General features: G+C 45.4%; 1 protein-coding gene across 1 annotated transcript in view; it reads right to left on the reverse strand.

The window, feature by feature from the left end:
* Positions 1-23,174, reverse strand: part of LOC132821767 (sodium/hydrogen exchanger 9-like) — a 488,707-nt gene that overhangs the window by 224,827 nt on the left and 240,706 nt on the right. The window contains exon 10 of the mRNA XM_060834524.1: positions 12,530-12,643. Within this exon, the coding sequence (XP_060690507.1) occupies positions 12,530-12,643 (114 nt within the window). The remainder of the gene's footprint in view (positions 1-12,529; positions 12,644-23,174) is intronic.

The raw sequence follows: 23,174 nt of genomic DNA on the forward strand, positions 1-23,174 counted from the left end.
TCCAGACGAGGCCTCACAAATGTCCGATCAACGGGAGACCGTCTCCGTCAATTGAAGGCGATCAGATCCTCTGGTATTCACTTGTCCCAACCTGGATGAACCCATCCAAGGTAAGCCACATTCCTGCCCCCACTAAATGTTCCATTCTACAATCTCTCAATTCTCTGCTTTCTCCCTAGTTCCACCAGCCTTATGGAGCTACAGCAGTCAGCCAGCAATCTACTTGGTGGATAAATTACTCAAAATATTTAGGTTAGCACCTGACAGGATTTTTAGCAGGAGGTCTGGCAAACCTGCACTGACAGGGATCTCAGCTACAAAACGTCCCCCCCTCACTCACGACCCCTCCATCATTACCCTGTAAATATCAGCGCCAATCTTTCTGGAGATTGATTTAAATTGACCTATTTGAAGTCCAGGCCATACCCTGTTCTGAACAAAGTAAAACAGTCACAATAATCTAACCCCTCAAGAGAATCGTAAAAGCAGCAATTATTTCAGTTCTCTAATGTCTGCTTTCTATCAGAACATATCGAATTTGCGTAAGACTGTTATGAGCTGTTATTTATGCTGTTCATCTCCTGTCTTGTTCACAACAGTCAATGATGACTTGGACACTTATTCAAAAAAGGTTACTCTCCCCTCCTACTGCCAAAGCAAAACCACAAAATTAAAATGGAAGCATCATGTTCAAAACGACCACCTGACAGAACATAAACAAGAGTCTTGCGGTCAGTCAAACGCACCGATTCGTTTAGTTAACCTGGCATTTCATCTCAATGTGGCTGTACATCTTTAAATGCTGCCTCACAGGTACAGGGTTATGGGGATAGGCTGAGGAAACCACCTCTGTGATTGTACTGAACAGCAGGGCAGGATCGATGGGCTGAATGGCCTATTCCTCTTCCTAACTTAGTCTTCTGCTCAAGTTCTGCTGAATAGTCATCCAGACTCAAAACATTAGCTTGCTCTCTCTCTCCGAGGATGCTGCCTGACCCGCTGTGATCTCCAGCATTTGTTGTTTTCAGTTCAGATTCCAGCCTTTGCAGTAATTTGCTCCTACACTGCTCCCAAGATCCTGTCTTCTGGACTTGACTGTGACCAACACGGCAATGACACTGTAATATTACTCATCCTCTCTCCTTCCTACTCCAACATTTACTGTTACATACTCAAACACAGAATTACAGGTAGTGTTACAGTGCAGGGGAGGCCATTCAGTCCATCGTGCCTGCCCCAGCTCTTCAAAGGAGCATCATTACCGATGGCCACTCTCCTGCCTTTTCCCCACACCTTCACATGCCATTTCCAGCCAAATAACCATCCAATACCCTCCTGAATGTTCCAGTTTAACCTGCTCCACCACATTCCCAGGCACTGAATTCCAGATCCTGACCACTGTCAAATAGTGTGGTGCTGGAAAAGCACAGCCGGCCAGGCAGCATCCAAGGAGCAGGAGTGTCGATATTGCAGGCATAAGCACTTGAAGAAGAGCTGATGAAGAGCTTATGCTCAAAACATTGACTTTCCTGCTCCTCGAATGCAGCCTGACTGATTGCGCTTTTCCAGCATCACACTTTTTGACTTCGATCTCCAGCATCTGCAGTCCTCACTTCCTCCTGACTACTCGCTGTGTTTAACAGCCTTTTTCTAACATTACGCTTGCTCCGTATGCAAAACAACATAAATCTATGCTCCCCTGCGTTGTGTTTATCATAGAGGCATAGAGATATACAGCACGGAAACAGACCCTTCGGTCCAACCCGTCCATGCCGACCAGATATCCCAACTCAATCTAGTCCCACCTGCCAGCACCCGGCCAAACTATTCCTATTCATATACCCATCCAAATGCCTCTTAAATGCTGTAATTGTACCAGCCTCCACCACTTCCTCTGGCAGCTCATCCCATACACGTACCATCCTCTGTGTGAAAATGTTGCCCCTTAGGTCTCTTTTATATCTTTCCCCTCTCACCCTGAACCTATGCCCTCTAGTTCTGGACTCCTTGACCCCGGGAAAAGACTTTGCCTGTTTACCCTACCCATGTCCCTCATAATTTTGTAAACCTCTATAAGGTCACCCTTCAGCCTCCGACGCTGCAGGGAAAACAGCCCCTGCCTGGTCAGCCTCCCTCTGTAGCTCAAATCCTCCAACCCTAGTAACATCCTTGTAAATCTTTTCTGAACCCTTTCAAGTTTCACAACATCTTTCCAATAGGAAGGAGACCAGAATTGCATGCAATGTTTCAACAGCGGCCTAATCAATGTCCTGTACAGCTGCAACATGACCTCCCAACTCCTGTACTCAATACTCTGACCAATAAACGAAAGCATACCAAACACCTTCTTCACTATCCTATCTACCTGTGACTCCACTTTCAAGGAGTATGAACCTGCACTCCAAGGTCTCTTTGTTCAGCAACACTCCCTAGAATCTTAACATTAAGTGTATAAGTCCTGCTAAGATTTGCTTCCCCAAAATGCAGCACCTCGCACTTATCTGAATTAAACTCCATCTGCCACTTCTCAGCCCATTGGCCCATCTGGTCAAGATCCTGTTGTAAGCTGAGGTAACCCTCTTCGCTGTCCATTACGTCTCCAATTTTAGTGTCATCTGCAAACTTACTAACCGTACCTCTTATGCTCGCATCCAAATCATTTATGTAAACGTCAAAAAGTAGAGGGCCCAGCACTGATCCAAATGGCACTCCACTGGTCACAGGCCTCCAGTCTGAAAAACAACCCTCCACCACCACCCTCTGTCTTCTACCTTTAAGCCAGTTCTATATCCAGTATTGAGTGGAGCAACTGGTAGCACTTGTGGAGAGAGAAGCAAAAACAACATTTTATTTTGATCAATCCTTTTGTTAATTCTCATTGAGAGAAAGCATAACTGTTCCGAAGGACAATCATATTGGACTTGAAACATTAACTCTGTTTCTCTCTACGCAGATGCTGCCAGACCTGCTGAATTTCTCCAGCAATATGTGAGAGAGTGTGGGAAAGTGGAGCTGAATCCACGAGAAGATCAGCCATGATCCTATTGAGTAGTGGAGCAGGCTCGAAGGGCCAGACAGCCTACTCCTGCTCCTGGTTCTGATGACCTTAGGTGAGTTAGTTTCAGATTTCCAGCATCTGCAATATCTTTGGTTTTATTCTGTTTTCAGGGAGGCTGCAGGACTGGGACAAAGAAGTGGCAGATGGAATACAATATGGGAAAGTGTGAGGTTATGCACTTTGGTGGGAAGCATAGAGGCACAGGCTATTTTCTAAGTGGGGAAAGGCTTTGGAAATCACTTCAGAGTATTAGATCAGGATTCCTTTAAGACTAACTTACAGGTTCACTTGGCAGTTAGGAAGACAAATGCAATGTTAGCATTCATCTCAAGAGTTATGCAACTGTAGACATGTATTGCTGATGACATATAATAATATGGTCAGACTGCATTTGGAATATCGTGAGCACTTTTAGGCTCTGTATCTTCATTTGAGGGGGGTCCAGAGGAGGTTCACAAGAATGATTCTGGGGACGAAAGGCTTGTCACATGAAGAGTGGTTGAGGATTCTCGGTCGGTACTCAGAATTTAGAAGGATGAGGGAGGATATGACAAAAAGTTAGAGAACACTTAGAGGCCTGGATACAGTAGATGTGGAGAAGATGCTTCTATTAGCAGGAGAGACTAGGACCTAAAGGCACAGCCTCAGAGTGAAGGGACCACCTTTAGAATTGAGATGAGGAGGAACTTCTTCTGCTAGAGGGTGGTGAATCTGTGGAACTCATTTCTGCAGAGGGCTATGGAGGCCAAGTCATTGAGTGCCTTTAAGACAGAGATAGATAGGTATCTATGGCAAAGGGATTAAGCAGTATGGGGAGAATGCAAGAGATTAGGATTGAAACATGATTGAATGGCCTAGCAGATTTGATGGGCTGAATGGCCTAATTCTTCTCCTGCATCTTATGGGCTTTCAAGATGTCAATCACTCCATCAATTACTCAACAGAATTGGACAGTATCGTCCTCTCAACTGATTGGATCTGTCTAGTTTTACTTCAAATCAGAACCTCATGCCAAAGCAGCAGTCATGTGGCTCTTTGTACGTTTAACTGTCAGATCTCCTCATACCCTGCAGGTCTCCCACACATTTATAATTACACCAGGTTCAACGTGCAAGTCACACACTCCTGACAGATTGCCGACAGAGATTTTTGCTTTGGCCTATGTTGTGCTATAAAATTCTTCAAGTCGTCAAGGAAGGGACAAAATTACTGGGGAACTTGGTGAATCCCTCTTAATAATAAAAAAAACAATACTGAGCCTGTTGTCTTAACCAATAAAGCAGCCATTGAGCCAACCCTTGTCATTTGCCAGTTCAGTTACAGTCTGACCCAGCAGCAGAAACAATGGAATGTGTGTACTGTTAACAATTACATACACAACCTGCAGAATTCAACATCTTCATCTTACAGTGAGCCAAGCTCCAAGTCAAAAAGGGTCACATTAGAAACAATTTCTGTGGCACAATAAAGATAAGAAATCAGATCTGAGCTGCACTACCCCGACAATTGTAAAATGGAGTGAGCTTTGGATCAATAGAACTTTCTGGTAAATTGACAGTTGACTTTTCTCTTGGAGAGAACTACTTCTGTTACTTTCCTTGCCCTGATTTTTTTTCAAGAAACAGGCCATTCAGCCCAACATGTCCCTCCCAAGAGCATTCCATTGAGACTCATCCCCCTACCCTATCCCTATAATCCTACATTTCCCATGGTCAATGCATCTAACCTACACATTCCTGGACTCTATGAGCAATTTCAACCCATGATCACATCATGATTACCAACTGAAGTGAATGATTAAGACTCTGTATGGTATCCCCTGTAATTCATCCCACTCCCTCAACACAAAGAATTGTCTGCTCTTTTCCTGTGATGGGGGAGTCCAGAACTAGAGGGCATAGGTTTAGGATGAGGGGGAAAGATCTAAAAGGGACTTAAGGGGGAACGTTTTTTCATGCAGAGGGTGGTACGTGTATGGAATGAGCTGCGAGAGGAAGTGGCGGTGGCTGGTACAATTGCAACATTTAAGAGGCATTTGGATGGGTATATGAATAGGAAGGGTTTGGAGGGATATGGGTCGGGTGATGGCAGGTGGGACTAAATTGGGTTGGGATATCTGGTCGGCATGGACGAGATGGACCGAAGGGTCTGTTTCCGTGCTATAAATCTCTATGACTCTAATAAATAGACAATAGACAATAGGTGCAGGAGTAGGCCAATCTGCCCTTCGAGCCTGCACCACCATTCAATATGATCATGGCTGACCATCCTTAATCAGTATCCTGTTCCTGCCTTATCTCCATAACCCTTGATCCCACTATCCTCGAGATCTCTATCCAACTCTTTTTTAAATGAATCCAGAGACTGGGCCTCCACTGCCCTCTGGGGCAGAGCATTCCACACAGCCACCACTCTCTAGGTGAAGAAGTTCCTCCACATCTCTGTCCTAAACGGTCTACTCCGTATTTTTAAGCTGTGTCCTCTGGTTCGGCACTCACCCATCAGCGGAAACATGTTTCCTGCCTCCAGAGCGTCCAATCCTTTAATAATCTTATATGTCTCACTCAGATCCCCTCTCAGTCTTCTAAGCTCAAGGGTATACAAGCCCAGTCGCTACAGTCTTTCAGCGTAAGGTAGTCCTGCCAGTCCAGGAATTGACCTCGTGAACCTATGCTGCACTCCCTCAATAGCCAGAATGTCTTTCCTCAAATTTGGAGATCAGAACTGCACACAATACTCCAGGTGTGGTCTCACCAGGGCCCTGTACAGCTGCAGAAAAACTTCTTTGCTTCTATACTCAATCCCTCTTGTTATGAAGGCCAGCATGCTATTAGCCTTCTTCACTACCTGCTGTACCTGCATGCTTACCTTCATTGACTGGTGTACAAGAACACCCAGATCTCTCTGTACTGCCCCTTTACCTAAAATTGATTCCATTTAGGTAGTAATCTGCTTCCTGTTCTTGCCACCAAAGTGGATAACCATACATTTATCCACATTAAACTGCATCTGCCATGCATCTGATCACTCACCTAACCTGTCCAGGTCACCCTGTAATCTCCTAACATCCTCCTCACATTTCACCCTGCCACCCAGCTTTGTGTCATCAGCAAATTTGCTAATGTTATTACTAATACCATCTTCTATATCATTAATATATATTGTAAAAAGCTGCGGTCCCAGCACTGATCCCTGCGGTACCTCACTGGTCACTGCCTGCCATTCCGAAATGGAACCGTTTATCACTACTCTTTGTTTCCTATCAGCCACCCAACTTTCAATCCAAGTTAGTACTTTGCCCCGAATACTATGCGCCCTAATTTTGCTCACTAACCTCCTGTGTGGGACTTTATCAAATGCTTTCTGAAAGTCCAGGTACACTACATCTACTGGATCTCCCTCGTCCGTCTTCAGAGTTACATCCTCAAAAAATTCCAGAAGATTAGTCAAGCATGATTTCCCCTTCATAAATCCATGCTGCCTCTGACCTACCTTGTTACTACTATCCAGATGTGTCGTAATTTCATTCTTTACAATAGATTCCAGCATCGTTCCCACCACTGAGGTCAGACTAGCTGAGAAGAAAGAGAGGAAATCTAATAGAGGTATTTAAGATACATAAGGTAAAGTACATGTAGTGAGGATGTTTCCAAAAGGGGCAGTTTAGAATGGGAGGTCATAGTTTTAGGAAAAGGAGCAGTAGATTTAAAACAGTGCTGAGGAGGAATTACTGTCAAAAATCTGTGGAATTCACTCCACAGGAGTGTGGTGGATGCTGGGATATGGAGTATATTTGAGGAGATAGAGACAGACAGATAGTTAATTAGTAATTGGGTGAAGGTTATGGAGTAAAAAATGAGGTCTGCAGATGCTGGAGATCACAGCTGAAAATGTGTTGCTGGTTAAAGCACAGCAGGCCAGGCAGCATCTCAGGAATAGGGAATTCGACGTTTCGAGCATAAGCCCTTCATCAGGAATGAGAGAGAGTAGCCAAGCAGGCTAAGATAAAAGGTAGGGAGGAGGGACTTGGGGGAGGGGCGATGGAGGTGGGATAGGTGGAAGGAGGTCAAGGTGAGGGTGATAGGCCGGAGTGGGGTGGGGGCGGAGAGGTCAGTAAGGAGATTGCAGGTTAGGAGGGCGGTGCTGAGTTGAGGGAACCGACTGAGACAAGGTGGGGGGAGGGGAAATGAGGAAACTGGAGAAATCTGAATTCATACCTTGTGGTTGGAGGGTTCCCAGGCGGAAGATGAGGCGCTCCTCCTCCAGCCGTCGTGTTGTTATGTTCTGCCGGTGGAGGAGTCCAAGGACCTGCATGTCCTCGGTGGAGTGGGAGGGAGAGTTAAAGTGTTGAACCACGGGGTGGTTGGGTTGGTTGGTTCGGGCAGCCCAGAGGTGTTCTCTGAAGCGTTCCGCAAGTAAGCGGCCTGTCTCCCCAATATAGAGGAGGCCACATCGGGTGCAGCGGATGCAATAGATGATGTGTGTGGAGGTACAGGTGAACTTGTGGCAGATATGGAAGGATCCCTTGGGGCCTTGGAGGGAAGTGAGTGTGGAGGTGTGGGCGCAAGTTTTACATTTCCTGCGGTTGCAGGGGAAGGTGCCGGGGGTGGAGGTTGGGTTGGTGGGGGTGTGTGGATCTGACAAGGGAGTCACAAAGGGAGTGGTCCTTGCGGAACGCTGATAGGGGAGGGGAGGGAAATATATCCTTGGTGGTGGGGTCCGTTTGGAGGTGGCGGAAATGACGACGGAGGATACGTTGTATGCGGAGGTTGGTGGGGTGTAGGTGAGAACCAGTGGGGTTCTGTCTTGGTGGCGGTTGGAGGAGCGGGGCTCAAGGGCGGAGGAGCGGGGAGTGGAGGAGATGCGGTGGAGGGCATCATCGATCACGTCTGGGGGGGAATCTGCGGTCCGTGAAGGAGGAGGCCATCTGGGCTGTGCGGTGTTGGAACTGGTCCTCCTCGGAGCAGATGCGGCGGAGACGAAGGAATTGGGAATATGGGATGGCGTTTTTGCAGGGGGCAGGGTGGGAGGAGGTGTAGTCCAGGTAGCTGTGGGAGTCAGTCGGTTTATAGTAGATGTCTGTGTTGAGTCGGTCGCCCGAGATAGAGATGGAAAGGTCTAGGAAGGGGAGGGAGGAGTCTGAGACAGTCCAGGTGAATTTCAGGTCGGGATGGAAGGTGTTAGTAAAGTTGATGAACTGTTCAACCTCCTCGTGGGAGCACGAGGCAGCGCCGATACAGTCATCGATGTAGCGGAGGAAAAGGTGGGGGGTGATGCCAGTGTAGTTGCGGAAGATAGACTGTTCCACATATCCTACGAAGAGGCAGGCATAGCTGGGGCCCATGCGGGTGCCCATGGCAACTCCTTTAGTTTGGAGGAAGTGGGAGGATTGAAAAGAGAAGTTATTCAGGATGAGGACCAGTTCAGTCAGTCGAAGGAGGGTGTCAGTGGAAAGGTACTGGTTGGTGCGGCGGGAAAGGAAGAAGCGGAGGGCTTTGAGTCCTTCGTGATGGGGGATGGAGGTGTACAGGGACTGGATGTCCATAGTGAAAATAAGGCGTTGGGGACCGGGGAAGCGAAAATCCTGGAGGAGGTGGAGGGCGTGGGTAGTGTCCCGAACGTAGGTGGGGAGTTCTTGGACTAAAGGGGACAGGACCGTGTCGAGGTACGCGGAGATGAGTTCGGTGGGGCAGGAGCAGGCTGAGACAATGGGTCGGCCGGGGCAGTCAGGTTTGTGGATTTTGGGCAGGAGGTAGAAACGGGCAGTGCGGGGTTGTGGGACTATGAGGTTGGAGGCGGTGGATGGGAGATCCCCTGAGGTGATGAGGTTATGGATGGTCTGGGAGATGATGGTTTGGTGGTGGGAGGTGGGGTCGTGGTCAAGGGGGCGATAAGAGGAGGCGTCCGCGAGCTGGCATTTGGCCTCAGCGGTATAAAGGTCAGTGCGCCAAACTACCACCGCGCCTCCCTTGTCTGCGGGTTTGATGGTGAGGTTGGGATTGGTGCGGAGGGAGTGGAGGGCTGCACGTTCTGAGGGTGAGAGGTTGGAGTGGGTGAGAGGGGTGGACAGGTTGAGTCGGTTAATGTCACGGCGGCAGTTGGCTATAAAGAGGTCGAGGGCGGGTAGGAGGCCAGCACGGGGTGTCTAGGTGGATGGGGTGTGTTGGAGGCAGGAGAAGGGGTCGTCAGAGGGTGGGCGGGAGTCTTGGTTGTGAAAGTAGGCACGGAGGCGAAGGCGGCGGAAGAATTGTTCAATATCTCGGCGCGTGTTGAACTCATTAATCCGAGGGCGTAGGGGAATGAAAGTGAGGCACCTGCTGAGGACTGATCTTTCATCCTCAGAGAGGGGGAGATCTGGAGGGATGGTGAAAATCCGGCAAGGCTGGGAGCTAGGACCTGGTGTGGGACTGGAGCTGGGGCTGGGGGCGGGGTTAGGGGCGGAGACAGAGATCGAAGTAGGAGCGGAGTTAGACGTGGTGACGTTGCTCGATGTGGGGGCGGAGTCAAGCGTGGGGGTGGGGTCATGCGTCATGACGGAAATAAGCGTGGGGGCGGGGTTACGTGTGGTGGCGAAAGTCAGTGTGGGGCGGGGTTATGCGTGGTGACGAAGGTTTGCGTGGGGGCGGGGTTACGTGTAGTGACGAAAGACGACATGGGGGCGGGGAAACCTGAGGATTTGTGCTCCTGCAGGTTAGTGATGTCAGTGGGGGCGGAAGTGGCTGCGCCGACGGCAACCGGAGGGGCGGAAATGGTTGCGGCGACGGAGGAATTGTGGTCATTCCCGGTAGCTGCGTGGGTCGCGGGTCCGTCGGCGATCGTGGAAGCGGTTGTGTGTGTGGTGGTCACCGGGGCAGTTGTTGGGGCGGCGATTGCGGGGGCTCCGAGGTCGGCGGGGGCGGAAGTGACGTCACGGTCGGCGGCGGCCTTTGGTGCCGCGGGCGCTGTGGAGGCCACATGTGTAATGGCGTCCGACAGGCCTATAGAAGATTCTGGAATAGTTGAGGGGCCACGAGTGTGGGAGTAAGTACATGAAAGTTTTTGGTACTTACTGTCTTTAATCTCTGATATGGCTAGGAAGAACTGTTTGTTGAGTTTGTGGATTCTTCTGTAGATGAAGAACAGCAGGGGTCCTTTGCAGGTCTGTGAGAGTGTTGTCCTGAGCTGGGGTAGGGCTGATTGCAGGGAGTGTAAGTGGCGATGCATGGCTGCAAGGGTGGAGCGGAGGATCCGGAGGGAGGTCCGTTGCTGGAGGCTTCGGATTTGTTGCAGGTACAGGTTGTCCTGGTTGGGTCCAAATTTTGTTGGTTGGAATGTAGTTCGGAGTCCGTGTGGGATCAGTCGGTTCCACAGGCAAGAAAGTGGAGTTGAAGCCAAAATGAGATGAGCCATGCTTGTGTTAAATGGTGAAGCAGGGTCGAGGGGGTGAATGGCTCCAGTATATGAAGGTGAAGGGATGACCAGATTATAGCATGCTATGGTAATTTAAAGATTGAATTTGAAAAGCTGTTGAGAGCTCTCCAGATTCCTATGTCAAGAAGTGGAACATGCCAATCGGTCTATGACCATGCTTAGTATCATTTACTGCCATCTATGGAAACCAAGCCCCTCCATTCCAAAAGTGGACTCAGTTCAGAGTTGAGCCAACAAAAGAAAGTTATTCTGCAGTCAACCATTCCAAATCGGATCTGGTATAACGCAGACAGAAACACTGAACAACGCAATAGGCTGTTGTTCTTTCAGCCCATTCAATACGATGATGGCTCATCCTCCATCTCAAAGCCGTATTGCCACTCTCTCCTCCCATACCCCTTAATGCCTCTTGGGGTTAGAATCTTATTCACTCACCATTGATGTTTCAGCCCCTCCCAACCAGTCATTTCTCCTATTATGATCCATAGACAATAAGGAATAGGAACAGGAGTAGGTCATTCGGCCCTTCAAGCCTGCTCCAACTTTCAATGGGATCATGGCTCATCCAACATTCCTCACCTCAGCTTTCCTGCGTTTTCCCTATCACCCATGATTCCCCTACTGACTGAGAATCTATCTCAGCCTTAAATATACACAAGAACTCTGCCCCACGGCCCTCTGTGGCAAGGAGTTCCAAAGACTCTCAACCCTCAGAGAGATGAAATTCCTCCTCATCTCATGGAAGTGCACAACACAGAAAGCTAGCCCACGGGTTCAGCAGGTAATCAGGAAGGCGAATGAAATATTGGTCCTTATTCCAAGAGGTTTGGAGTAAAAGAGGAGGGAATTCTTATCTATTGCATCTTACCCACATCTTTACTACTTCAAGTTCAGCTGGTGGAGATAGAGTATGATTAATATCCAATGGGGTAAGTCATTGATCGACAAGTTTGGAGGGACTATCTGCTAGCACCACCCACTGGTCCAGGATCATTATTAAAAGCAAAGATATTTCCTTCACTCGGGAATTCTCTCCCTCTCCTATCAAGTGTAGCAGGAGCTCAGAGACACCCTGACTGCCTTTGAAACACCAGATGAGCAGCAGTTTGCTCCAGATAATCATAGCTAAGACTAAAGCTGTTGTCTTCAGTTCTCATAGCAAACTTCATGCTCCCAATTCCATCCCCCTCTCTCTCCAATCACTTTCTCAGATGGAGTCAGACTGCCTCCAACACACTGGCCTGTTCAGCCCTGAGCTAAGTATTTATCCAGAGATATTCTTTGCAATGAAGGCCAACCACTCCCACCTCTGATACATGGCTATATCTTGTGCTGCTCAAACCTTCATTCAGATCTAGTTGCCAATTGACATCACATTTGGAGCCTCATCCTTCAGCTCTGAGTAAGTACCCAAGAGTATCCAAAACGCTGTTGCTGATATTCCAGAATGCAAATGGCTATTCTCACCCCTCACTGTAGTTCTCACTAACCCACATGAGCTCACAATTGCCCCAAGGTTAGCACTGTAGAATCTTCACCTTCATTTTAAACCTCTCATTACTCCTACCCTCCAACCCTGACTCCATCAACTCATTCCCCGCTCCTCAAACTCACCTTCATCTGATTTTGAGGTTCTCAATTTTGTTCCCTCATTAACCTTTTCAGCCGCATTGGCTCCCGACAGGGAATTCCATGCTCAAATTCCTCCAGTTCCCTTCCTTTATTGTCTCTTTTAAATTTGCCATGTTGGATCTCCTCACTCCCTCCTTGCTGTGAGATTTGTTTTCAAAGATGAAAGTGTTGTCGCTGTCATCCAACAAATTCCTGAGCAGAGCGAAAGTGAGGAGTGCAAATGCTGGAGATCAGAGACAAGATTAGAGTGGTGCTGGAAAAGCCCAGCAGGTCAGGCAGCATCCGAGGAGCAGGAGAATCGATGTTTCGGGCAGGAGCCCTTCATCAGGAGTCCCAGGTTAACAAAGAATTGAAACGTAAAATCAAACCATCTCTCAATTTTCTCATTAGTGCAAAACCATAACAAAACGTTGTTTCATAAAAGGATACAAAGGCTCCAAAAATGAAGAGTGCATTGAAGATGTGGTTCTGATAGGTGAACAGAGCAACACCCATGTAACAAAAGATGAAGTTTTCAGCCATGAAGTTCATAAACTCAAAGAGCTGCAAAATAAAAACATACACATTTACTTGTTTTAACTTTGTTATTTCTCAGTAAAGCCAACAGTTTTAAATAAAACAGGAAGAAACTCAGCAGATCTGGCAGCATCTGTGGAGAAAAACCCAGATGACATTTTTGAGTCCAGTGACCCTTTATGCTGCCAGATGCTGAGTTTCTCCAGCATTTTCTGTTTTTGGTTTAGATTTTCAGAATTTGTTGTATTTTGCTTCACGTGAGTAACAATTTTCGAAGCCACTTTTAAGAACCCACAACGAACAACAAAGAATGTTACAGCAGAGGAACAGGCCCTTTGCCCCTCCAAGTCTGTGCCAATCCAGATCCTCTATCTAAACCTGTCGCCTATTCTCCAAGGATATATACCCCTCTGCTCCCTGCCCATTCACGTATCTGTCTAGATCCACCTTAAGTGATACTATCGTGCCCGCCTCTACCATCTCCCCTGTCAATGCGTTCCAGGCACCCACAACCCTCTGTGTAAAGAACTTTCCAGTGAAATTTCCCTTAAACATTTCTCTTCTCACCTTGAACTCATGACTGCTAGTAATTGAGCCCCCCACTCTGGGAAAAAGCTTCTTGCTATCCATCCTGTCTATACCTCTCATGATTTTGTAGACCTCAATCAGGTTCCCCGCCCAACCTCTGTCTTTCTAATGAAAATAATCCTACTCAACTCAATCTCTCTTCACAGCTAATCCCTCCATACCAGGCAACATCCTGGTGAATCTCCTCTGCACCGTCTCCAAAGCATCCACATTCTGGTAATGAGGCGACCAGAACTGTACATAAATTTGCCCCCTTTAATTGGACCCACTCACTACTATAATCAACTTACTATCTTTATTCATTCACGGGATGTAAACGTTGCTGGCTAGACCAGCATTTATTGCCTGTCCTTAATTGCCCAGAGGGCAGTTAGGAGTGAACCACAGTGCTGTGTGTCTGGAGTCACATGGAGGCCAGACAAGGTAACAATGGCAGCTTCCTTCCCCGAAGAACATTAGTGGACCAGATGGTTTTTTTCAAATAATCAACAACAATTTCATAGCCATCATTAGACTCTTAATTCCAGATTTTTATTTAATTCGAATTCACCATCTGCCACAGCAAAGTTTGAACCCAGATCCCCAAAACAGAACCTCAATCCCTGGATTAACAGTCTCACAATAATGGCACTAAGTTATCACCTCCTCAATTTTGACCATCATAATCCTTTTCTGAGAGAGAACAGAATGGTATTTTATTTTAAATTATTCTCCAGTCTCCTTTTCCACTGAATTTCAGAAGAACGAGGTGGGAATCTGACAGAAACGTACATAGTTCGCGAACAGGACTAGACACAGTAGACATATGATGGATATTCCTGATGACTAGGGAGTCCAGAACCAGGGTTTACAGTTTGAGGATACAGGGTCGGCCATTTCAGACTGCGATGAGGAGAAATTTCTTCACCCAGAGAGTGGGGATCCTGTGGAACTCTCTGTCACAGGAAGTAGTTGAGGGTGTCACAATGCTGGTCTTTTACAAGGTTAATATGCCTTTGAGTGTTTCTTCAGAGAGGGGATAATTGGCCAGGCTCCAACTAGGCCGGGTTTGAAAGGTTTATTGGGGCCCTTTTTGGAGCTAGCCTTCGTTTAGATTAGAGTTTTTGATTCAATTCAGGAGCAATGTGTGTGAAGGATGGCTACGGGGATAAGTCCAGCCAGGAACTCAGTCTCTCTTTCACTCTCTCTCTAACTTCAAGTCTGTAAGCCATGGTTTGTTCCATTTTTATTCTTTGTGCTAAGGGGTGCATTTATTGGGGCTGTTGTAAATATTTTCACAATAGCATCATGAAGTCAGGATAGTCTGTCAGGTTTTTGGTTTGGAGAAGTTATCTGGTATTCTATTTTCTGTTCTTGGTGTTTCATTCCGCAATTTTGTAAAAAAAAAGTTCTGTTTGTTTAAAACCTGGCAGTTGGATCAACTAATTCACTCCAGGAATATCCAGGATACAGTTACGTAAAACAAATTGCAAAGTTACGGTCTGGGCTACCTGCTTAAAAATGTTTTGAGGGGTCAGGCCTGGTCCATAACAGGGGCAAAACATTGAATGTTTTTAAGAAGGAGTTGGAAAAAGTTCTTCAAGGGATCAAAAGATATGGAGAGAAAGCCAGAACAGGTCACTGAGTTGGACGGTCAGTCATGGTCATTGCGAATGGCATTGGGTCATGGGTGACAAGTTCCAACTGAGAAAGTTGAGCACACAAGTCCAGCCTGTACCAGACTGAGTAAGTCCTGCAGTACTGAAGCTGCTAAACCAAGCCCTGTCTGTCTCTCAGGAGTTGGAAAAGGTCCCTATGAAATTACTTCCATAAGACCAGAAGTAAACCATTCAGCCCACCAAGCCTATTCCACCATTCAATGAGATCATGGCTCTTTTAATAATCATAGGCTCATAGAATTCCTACAGTGTTGAAGACCATTCAGCCCATCAAGTCTGCACTGATCCTCCAAAAAGAATCCCACCTAGACCCATTCTCCCCCCCTTCCTATCCCTGTAACACTGCATATCCCATGGCCAATCTACCTAACCTGCACATCTTTGGATTGTGGGAGGAAACCGGAGCACCCGGAGGAAACCCATGCAAACACAGAGGGGCAAACTCCCACAGACTGTTGCCCGTGGGTGGAATGGGCGCTATGAGGCAGCAATGATCTACTGTGCCACCCTGGAATCCTTGAACTCTAGAGTCCTGTCTTTGCTCTATCAGCCCCGATTCCTCTACTGATTAGCTGTGAACACAGAGTAAATCCTCCGTAACCATGAAATCATGAAATGGGAATTAACGTCTCTGTGCCAAAAACTACATAACAACAAAGTTCAACATCTGCGAGAGAAGCTCAAGCATCCGTGACTTTTAATCTATTTTTAAATGAGTTCTGCACTTGCAAAATTGTTCATTTGCGTGGGTTCTTTGGAACAGAACCTTTGCAAATACGGAGGAATGACTATATTAGTGACCCCGCCCTCCGCAGTAAAACACCGCCCAGATTCACTATCCTCAGAAAAGAAATTCCTCCTCATCCCTGTCAAAATGATGCAGCCCCTTATTCGGAAATGACGCCCTCTGGTCCTAAATTCTCCTGTAAAGGGAAACAACCTTTCCACATCTAGATTCCCTACAATGTGGAAACAGACCCTTTGGCCCAACAAGGGAGGAGGGGACAGGACCCGACGCTGAGAGAGAGTCAGTGACTGTGGCGGGGGTGAGGGGAGAGAGGGGTTTCGAAAGGAGAGGGCCTGATCGGGCCTCGCTGCAAAAAGAAAAAAAAAGGGGCGGCACGATGGCACAGTGGTTAGCACTGCTGCCTCACAGCGCCAGAGACCTGGGTTCAATTCCTGCCTCGGGCGACTGTCTGTGTGGAGTTTGCACATTCTCCCCGTGCCTGCGTGGGTTTCCTCCGGCTGCTCCGATTTCTTCCCACAGTCCAAAAATGTGCAGGTTAGGTGAATTGGCCATGCTAAATTGCCCGTAGTGTTAGGTGGAGGGGTAAACGTAGGGGAATGGGTCTGGGTGGGCTGCTCTTCGGAGGGTTGGTGTGGATTTGTTGGGTCAAAGGGCTCGTTTCCACACTAAGTAATCTAACCTAAACTAAAAAAAGCCTCTGAAGAGTAACTCACCTAGACTCATTTCCCTAAATCACACTACAGGCGATTTAGCATGGCTTATTCACCTAACCTGCACATTTTTGGATTGTGGGAGGAAACCAGAGCACCTGAAGGTTTCCTTGCAGACGTGGTGAGAATGTGCAAACTCCACACAGACAGTCACCCGAGGTTGGAATTGAACCTGGGACCCTGCTGCTGTGAGGCAGCAGTGCTAACCACTGAGCCACCGTGCTGGCCCAAATTACACTATTAAAAAAAAATCTTGTCTGTTTCAATAAGATCATCCTTTATTCTTCTAAATTTCAATGAGTCCAGGCCCTCAACCTCTCCTCGAAAGAGAGTCCCTCTGTAACCAGGATCAGCCGAGTGAACCTTCTTTGCACTGCCTCCAGTGTGGGAATATCTTTCTTAGATAAAGCACCCAAAATTATTCGCTGTATCCTATCTGTGCTCTGACTGGTATCTTGTAATATTTTTTAGCAAAGTCTCTGTCCTTTTAAACTCCATTTCTTCTGTAATAAAGATGTGGAGGTGCTGGGGTTGGACTGGAAGGGACAAAGTTAAAAATCACATAACACCAGGTTATAGTCCAACAGGTTTATTTGGAAACTCCATGTTGTTCAGAATATCATTTCAATTGCATGACACTGATCTTCTGCTATAATTCTGTGTCTTATGATTCTGCCCTACTAGTTACCTGAAGGAGCAGCGCTTTGAAAGCTAGTGCTTCCAAATAAACCTGCTGGACTATAACCTGGTGTTGTGTGATTTTTAATTCTGTAAAGACTACCATTTCAATTGCCTTCCCTTTCCCTCGCTGAACTTGGATGTTAGCTATTTATGATTGGACAACAACTTCAATATCCCTCTGTTTTGTAGATTTCTGCAGTCTTTTTCCATTCAAATAATATTGTGCTCCTCTATTCTTGCAGCCAAAGTACAACTTAGATTTTACAACATAATACGCCACTTTGAAGATAAATTGAGGAGATACTATGGTGTGCTGGCTAATATTTATCTCTCAATCAATTTTACTCAAAGAATGCTTCAAGTTCCCCTATTTTGGATCCTAGTTGCTTTGTTACAGATAGTTTAATTGATAACTGAAAGAATCATTAGCATTACCTGAAGAAAATGCTAAGCTGAAAAACATAATTTAACCTCTTATGAACTCTTTAATGAACAGATTTTGTTTTCATTTGTAGTGTCATATTAGCTTTATTTCTATGAATAAATAAATTTGACTTAAGATGAGATTGGGGGTGTGAAAGGGCTATATAAATGAAAGTCTTGCTTTCTTCTGAACTAGATTAAAGCTGTACAAATTGGATGCAAAGTGTGGTACTTCCCAATTTCTGAGTCAGGAGATGTATTGGGGATGCTGCATGAATTTCAAACTACAATTCCAAATGTTAAATAAGATAATTCAAGACATTCTTCCAGAGTTTGATAGGTCTAGCCCATTGATGTGTGCTTAGTGACATTTAACTGGCACTTACACAGCTTGACAAAACCATATTGTAATAACAAGAAACTTGGAGAAAGTTGAGTGAATAAGTATCTCCTAAAGTCAATGTAACACCCTAACGCAACCAGTTTCTCGTACCCTGAAAGTGCATATTGGTTAGATACTGACAAAAGATTTTAAAAATTTGGTACTTTAATCAAGTGCTGATTGCAATCCTTAAAAAGACATTGGACAGTTGAAATGCAACGCACTCTCACTCATGGCTGTTTACAAAAACTAAAGAGTGCTCTCCGATGTAACTCACTGAGATTCAGGCGATATCAGAAAGAGAAAGTCAAACACATCTGAAATCAAAGATGCATTATTGCCTTCAAATTCAGTGAGAATATCAACTTCTATTGATGACACAAAAATTGTACAGATTTTCCTGCCAATGATTTGCCAAAGTTCCATCAGCATTAAAATGTGAAGATACCAAACAACAAAGGACAAAAGGAATATTGACTGTTTTGACATGGCACTTTGAGGAACATCGATTTTCACAATGTAGAACTTGAAGGAGTATTAGACTTGTGAAATCTGAATTTTGATTTTAATCCAGTCATTTTTGACCACAATTTATAAGCAAGTGTAGTTCCTTTGTTTGCGATGAACATGCATTGAAACCATTATGAGTCAAGACAAGAAAGGTGCCCTTTGAATTTTATTCAGTACAATTAAGCTCCTCACAGAGCACTGACATATCGAACCGGTTGAGAAAGGAGTGTTTGCTGGACTCAATAGCAATCACAATGCATGCAAGAGCTTGTGACAGATTCAGCGTCCTCTCTCTATTCAGGGGGAAAAAAGCGTTTGCATCTTCACACAAGCCGTCTCACAGATGTCACTTTGTGCACCTACACAGGAGCGATCTAAATTATGCAAGTGACCTTTACTGTGAAACTCCAAGTGGCAGGCTCATTAAAACCAGAACCTGTACATTAAAGGAGAACTGCTACAATCAGTGGCCAGTGAATGTGTTCTTAAAATATCACATATTACTTAAGCTGCTCCTAAAGGTTAGAAAGAACAGTTTCTTTCCTGCTTCGATACATCTGTCCTTTCTGTGACAGAATCCAAATGTTTAGTCAATCACACTTTTCGCTTTGGATATTCAACTGTTAGTTTATTTTCCGGTTGCTAATCATTCTTTTTTCTTTCCTGTAAAGCTTAACTTTGCGGGTGGCATGATGGCTTAGTGGTTAGCATTGCTGCCTCACAGTGTTAGGGACTCATGTTCAATTCCCACCTCGGGCAACTGTCTGCGTGGGTTTCCTCCGGTTGCTTCGGATTCCTCCCCCAATCCAAAGATGTACAGATTAGGTAAATTGGCCATGCTAAATTGCTCATAGTGTTCAGGGATGTGTAGGTTAGGTGGATTAGCCATGGGAAATGAAAGGTGGGGGTAGTGGGTCTGAGTAAGATGCTCTTCAGAGGGTTGGTGTGGACTCAATGGGCCAAATGGCCTGCTTTCATACCATAGGGATTCTGCTCTGTGAATACTCAATGATCTGGTTCCTTTTGCTATGGTTTCAGGTTCTGAAATACTTCACTGTATTGTTCTCTCATTCTGCCTCCCGTGCTGTTCCCAGACACTGTACCCGAGGGGAGCGAACAACATTTACTCACTTCCTGCTTACAAATTGACTCCAAAAGGACTCTTCTTCATTCAATAAATTTCTGAATTTTAAGTCTAGGTTGAAGAAAGAAACATGTTGGTGAATTTTTCCATTTTGCACCCATCAGGATGGATGCAAGAATATCAAATTTCAAAGGGGTTAACAATGCCAGAAGCTGCATGTATTCATGTCCTCTGTAGGCAAACGGGACTTTTTTTTGAATTCGTCAAAAATTATATGAAATTGTATTTTCCATGACAACATGATGACCAATCAGATTTGACTTGCCAACCAATTAGTCTCCTATCTGCTCACAATATAAATTGCTTCTATCTTTGAAATTTGGCACTCTTGCACCTGTCCTGATGAAGTGCAAGATGAAAAACTTCAACAGTATGGTTCCTTTTTTCATGAATACAAACTTCTTTACTACCTGCAATTGTTCTTGAATTTTGTGCAAAGTCTTTAGAATTAAGGCTGAGGGGTGACCTTACAGAGGCTTATAAAATCATGAGGGGATAAATAGACAAGGTCTTTCCCCTGTGGTGGGGGAGTCTAGAACTGGAGGGCATAGGTTTAGGGTGAGAGGGGAATAATTTAATTGAGGCCTTTGGGGCAACTTTTTCATGCAGAGGGTGGTGCGTGTATGGAGTGAGCTGCCAGAGGAAGTGGTGGAGGCTGGTACATTTACAACATTCAAAAGGAATCTGGATGGGGATATGAATGGGAAGGGTTTGGAGGGATATGGGCCAAGTGCTGGCAGGTGGGACTAGATTAAGTTAGGATATCTGGTTGGCATGGATGAGTTGGAACAAAGGATATGTTTCCATGCTGTGCATCTCTATGACTTTATGACTCTAATTGCTTAATCTCATCTAAATAATGAGGATCATATGTTGGCCCCAATGTCATTGGCTGTAGCTAGGGAGCAGGCTGTTGTGGGAGAGACAGATGAGGATTGCTGGAACAGGCATGGGAACAGATTGCAATATTAGCTGCTGATCGACATTCGGTTGCCTTGCCCAAGAACAACAATGTGTGAAACGCAGACCAGAAGAGGGTTAAACATGGCTGTGATGTCCTTGATGGTGAAGGAACTTAGTGACTTCTCACAAATCACTGGGGCTTTTATGCACCATTAACAGCCTGTGCCATGGATTCACAGTTTAGAATTGAGGCTGAGGGGGTGACCTTATAGAGGTTTATAAAATCATGAGGGAATAAATAGACAAGGTCTTTTCCCTGGGGTGGGAGAGTCCAGAACTAGAGGGCATAGGTTTAGGGCGAGATGGGAATAATTTAAAAGGGACCTAAGGGGTGCAGCAAATTCTGGCTTTTATCATACCATATGCTGCCTGGGACACTAGACTTGGGCTGGGAGGGGAAAGATGCAACAGCGAGTTTGGAAAAAGACAACCCTTAAAAGGTAATCGGAGAATGACATCAGATTTTTAAAAACCTCAGGGTTATTTTCTTGGCAGAATTTGCACATTTTTGTTTGTTTGTGGCTGAATCACAACAGTTGGTATTCAAGAACTGGACTACCAAGTTTAGACATGGACGTCTTGTCAAAGGTATGCACATCTGCTGAACAACTAAAGATGGGCAAACAAGCAAACAGTTGTTTTGAATTGTTGGAAGTGTAATGACTACAGTAAGTTTGGGTCTGCATGAAAACTGTAGGAAGTAAATTCTAAAGTTCAGTTAAGAGTGACTGTTGAGTCAGGGATGTAGTTCATTTGTAGTTTTTGTTTCCAATGTTCAAATAACAAAAGTTGTGAAGGGCCTTCAAAACAAAGTCTAAAGCTTAAAACTTAGAAAATTGCTAATATACACAAAGCTGAGTGGGAATGTAAGCTGTGAGGAAACTGCAAAGAGATGTCCTGATGATGGACCCTGCCCAAAACATTGACTCCTCTGATGCTCTCTGACCTGCTGTACATTGTCCAGCTCCACACTTTATCGACTCTGACTTTCCAGCGTCTGCAGTCCTCACTATCTCCAAGAGAATAAGCAGCCAGGTGACAGATGGAATGTAATGCAGCAAAATATTATCAACTTTAAAAGTTAAAAGAGAGAAGCAACATTTTATAGAAAAGAATGTTGATATTCAGGGTCTGGGAGCATTCACTGAGAAACACAAGACAGTTGGCATGAAAGCCATCAGGAGCGCCTATGGCGTACTGACCTCCAATACAAGGGAATAACCTGAGTTTAAGAATAAGAAAGCCTGGCTACAGTCATGCAGGGCTTTAGTGATACCACACCTGGAATATAATGTGCAGTTCTTGGCCTCCATATCGAGACAAAGATAGACTCAAATTGGATGGGGGAGTGATACAATTAGCTAAGTGGCTAGATGGTTCATGTGCAAATCAGATTGCAAACAACCAATTTCCATTCTGGTTGAGGTGACCTTGAGGTAAATCTCCTTGTGGTAAATAAAAGCATAGCACCATTACATGGTTATGTCACTAATCATCATGGACCTGCCTCTAGGAGGAAAATAAATATACTTGCATCGGGGCAAAAGTTCATTGCTTCCTGGGGTGACAAGGTTGCCCAGTGATGAGAGACTGAGTAAATTGGGTCCCTATTCTCTGCTTTTAGAAGAATGGGAGGAGATCTCATGAAACGTACCATATTCTGAAGGGGCTTAAGCTGACATGTGTGGGCAGAATCTCAGGATAACATTGAATCATTGAGGTCTGAAATGAGGAGAAATTTCTTTGCCCAAAGGATTCTAAATCTTTGGAATTTTCTATCCCGGGGGCAGTTGGTGCTCCATGATTGAATACATTTGAGACCGAGATCGACAGAGTTTTGGTCTCTCGGGGTGGGAGTTTGGAGTTGAAACCGAAGATGGCTATGAGTGCATTGAATGGTGGATCAGACAAAATGGGCTGTATGACATCCTCCTGCTGCAACCTTTTATATTCTTGCGTGAAAGTTTGTCAGTTGCCTCTATGGCTACTTCACAACTCATTCAATGCTCACATTGAGTTCATCTTTCCCCGCACGTAACAGATGCAAAATGTTTTGTGCATTGATAGTTGTCATAAATTGCTGTTGGGAAAAGACAGCAGGCCCATTCATAATTTTGGTCCTCGTAAGTCTCACAGTTTTCTTGTTTTCAATTGATTCCACAAACCTAAAAAGGTGAAAGCAGCAACTTGCCTTGCTAACTCAAAACAGCCAGGACTTGTAACTCCTCAAAATAATAACAATGCACATTTTTACTGACTGCAAAGCAGCTTACCTCGAAATGTTAGGTGAACATAGGAACAAGAACAGAATATTTAGCCCCTTGAGCTTGTTGCAATTTGAGATAGTTGCAAACGCAGCATGCCTGATGGTACTTGTATTTGCTTTTGGAGATAATTCGACCCTTCTTTCGACTTTTAATGACTTTATGCCCAGGAGCAGTTCCTCTCCCCATCATTATAATACTAACGTCAGTACTCATGACAAAACAGATCAGTGCATGCACAACAGACGTGTTTCTGTCTTGGCCTTTCCTGCCTGCATCAACTAGGTTTTGGAGTTAATTTGGAAAGTTCGGAACGATAGCAGTTTCTATTCACTGGTGACATCAATTTAAGGGATACAGTTCAGTGATTCTTAACTTCTTACATAGCTCTTGCAATCCAGGCCACCAGAAATTAGGGACGCTAGGCTGCCCAAAATACATTTTCTTCTTGTATACAGGCACTTGTAGGGTGCCAGTCAGTTGCAAT

This window comes from Hemiscyllium ocellatum, chromosome 13 (genome assembly GCF_020745735.1).
Source record: "Hemiscyllium ocellatum isolate sHemOce1 chromosome 13, sHemOce1.pat.X.cur, whole genome shotgun sequence".
Lineage (NCBI taxonomy): Eukaryota > Metazoa > Chordata > Chondrichthyes > Orectolobiformes > Hemiscylliidae > Hemiscyllium > Hemiscyllium ocellatum.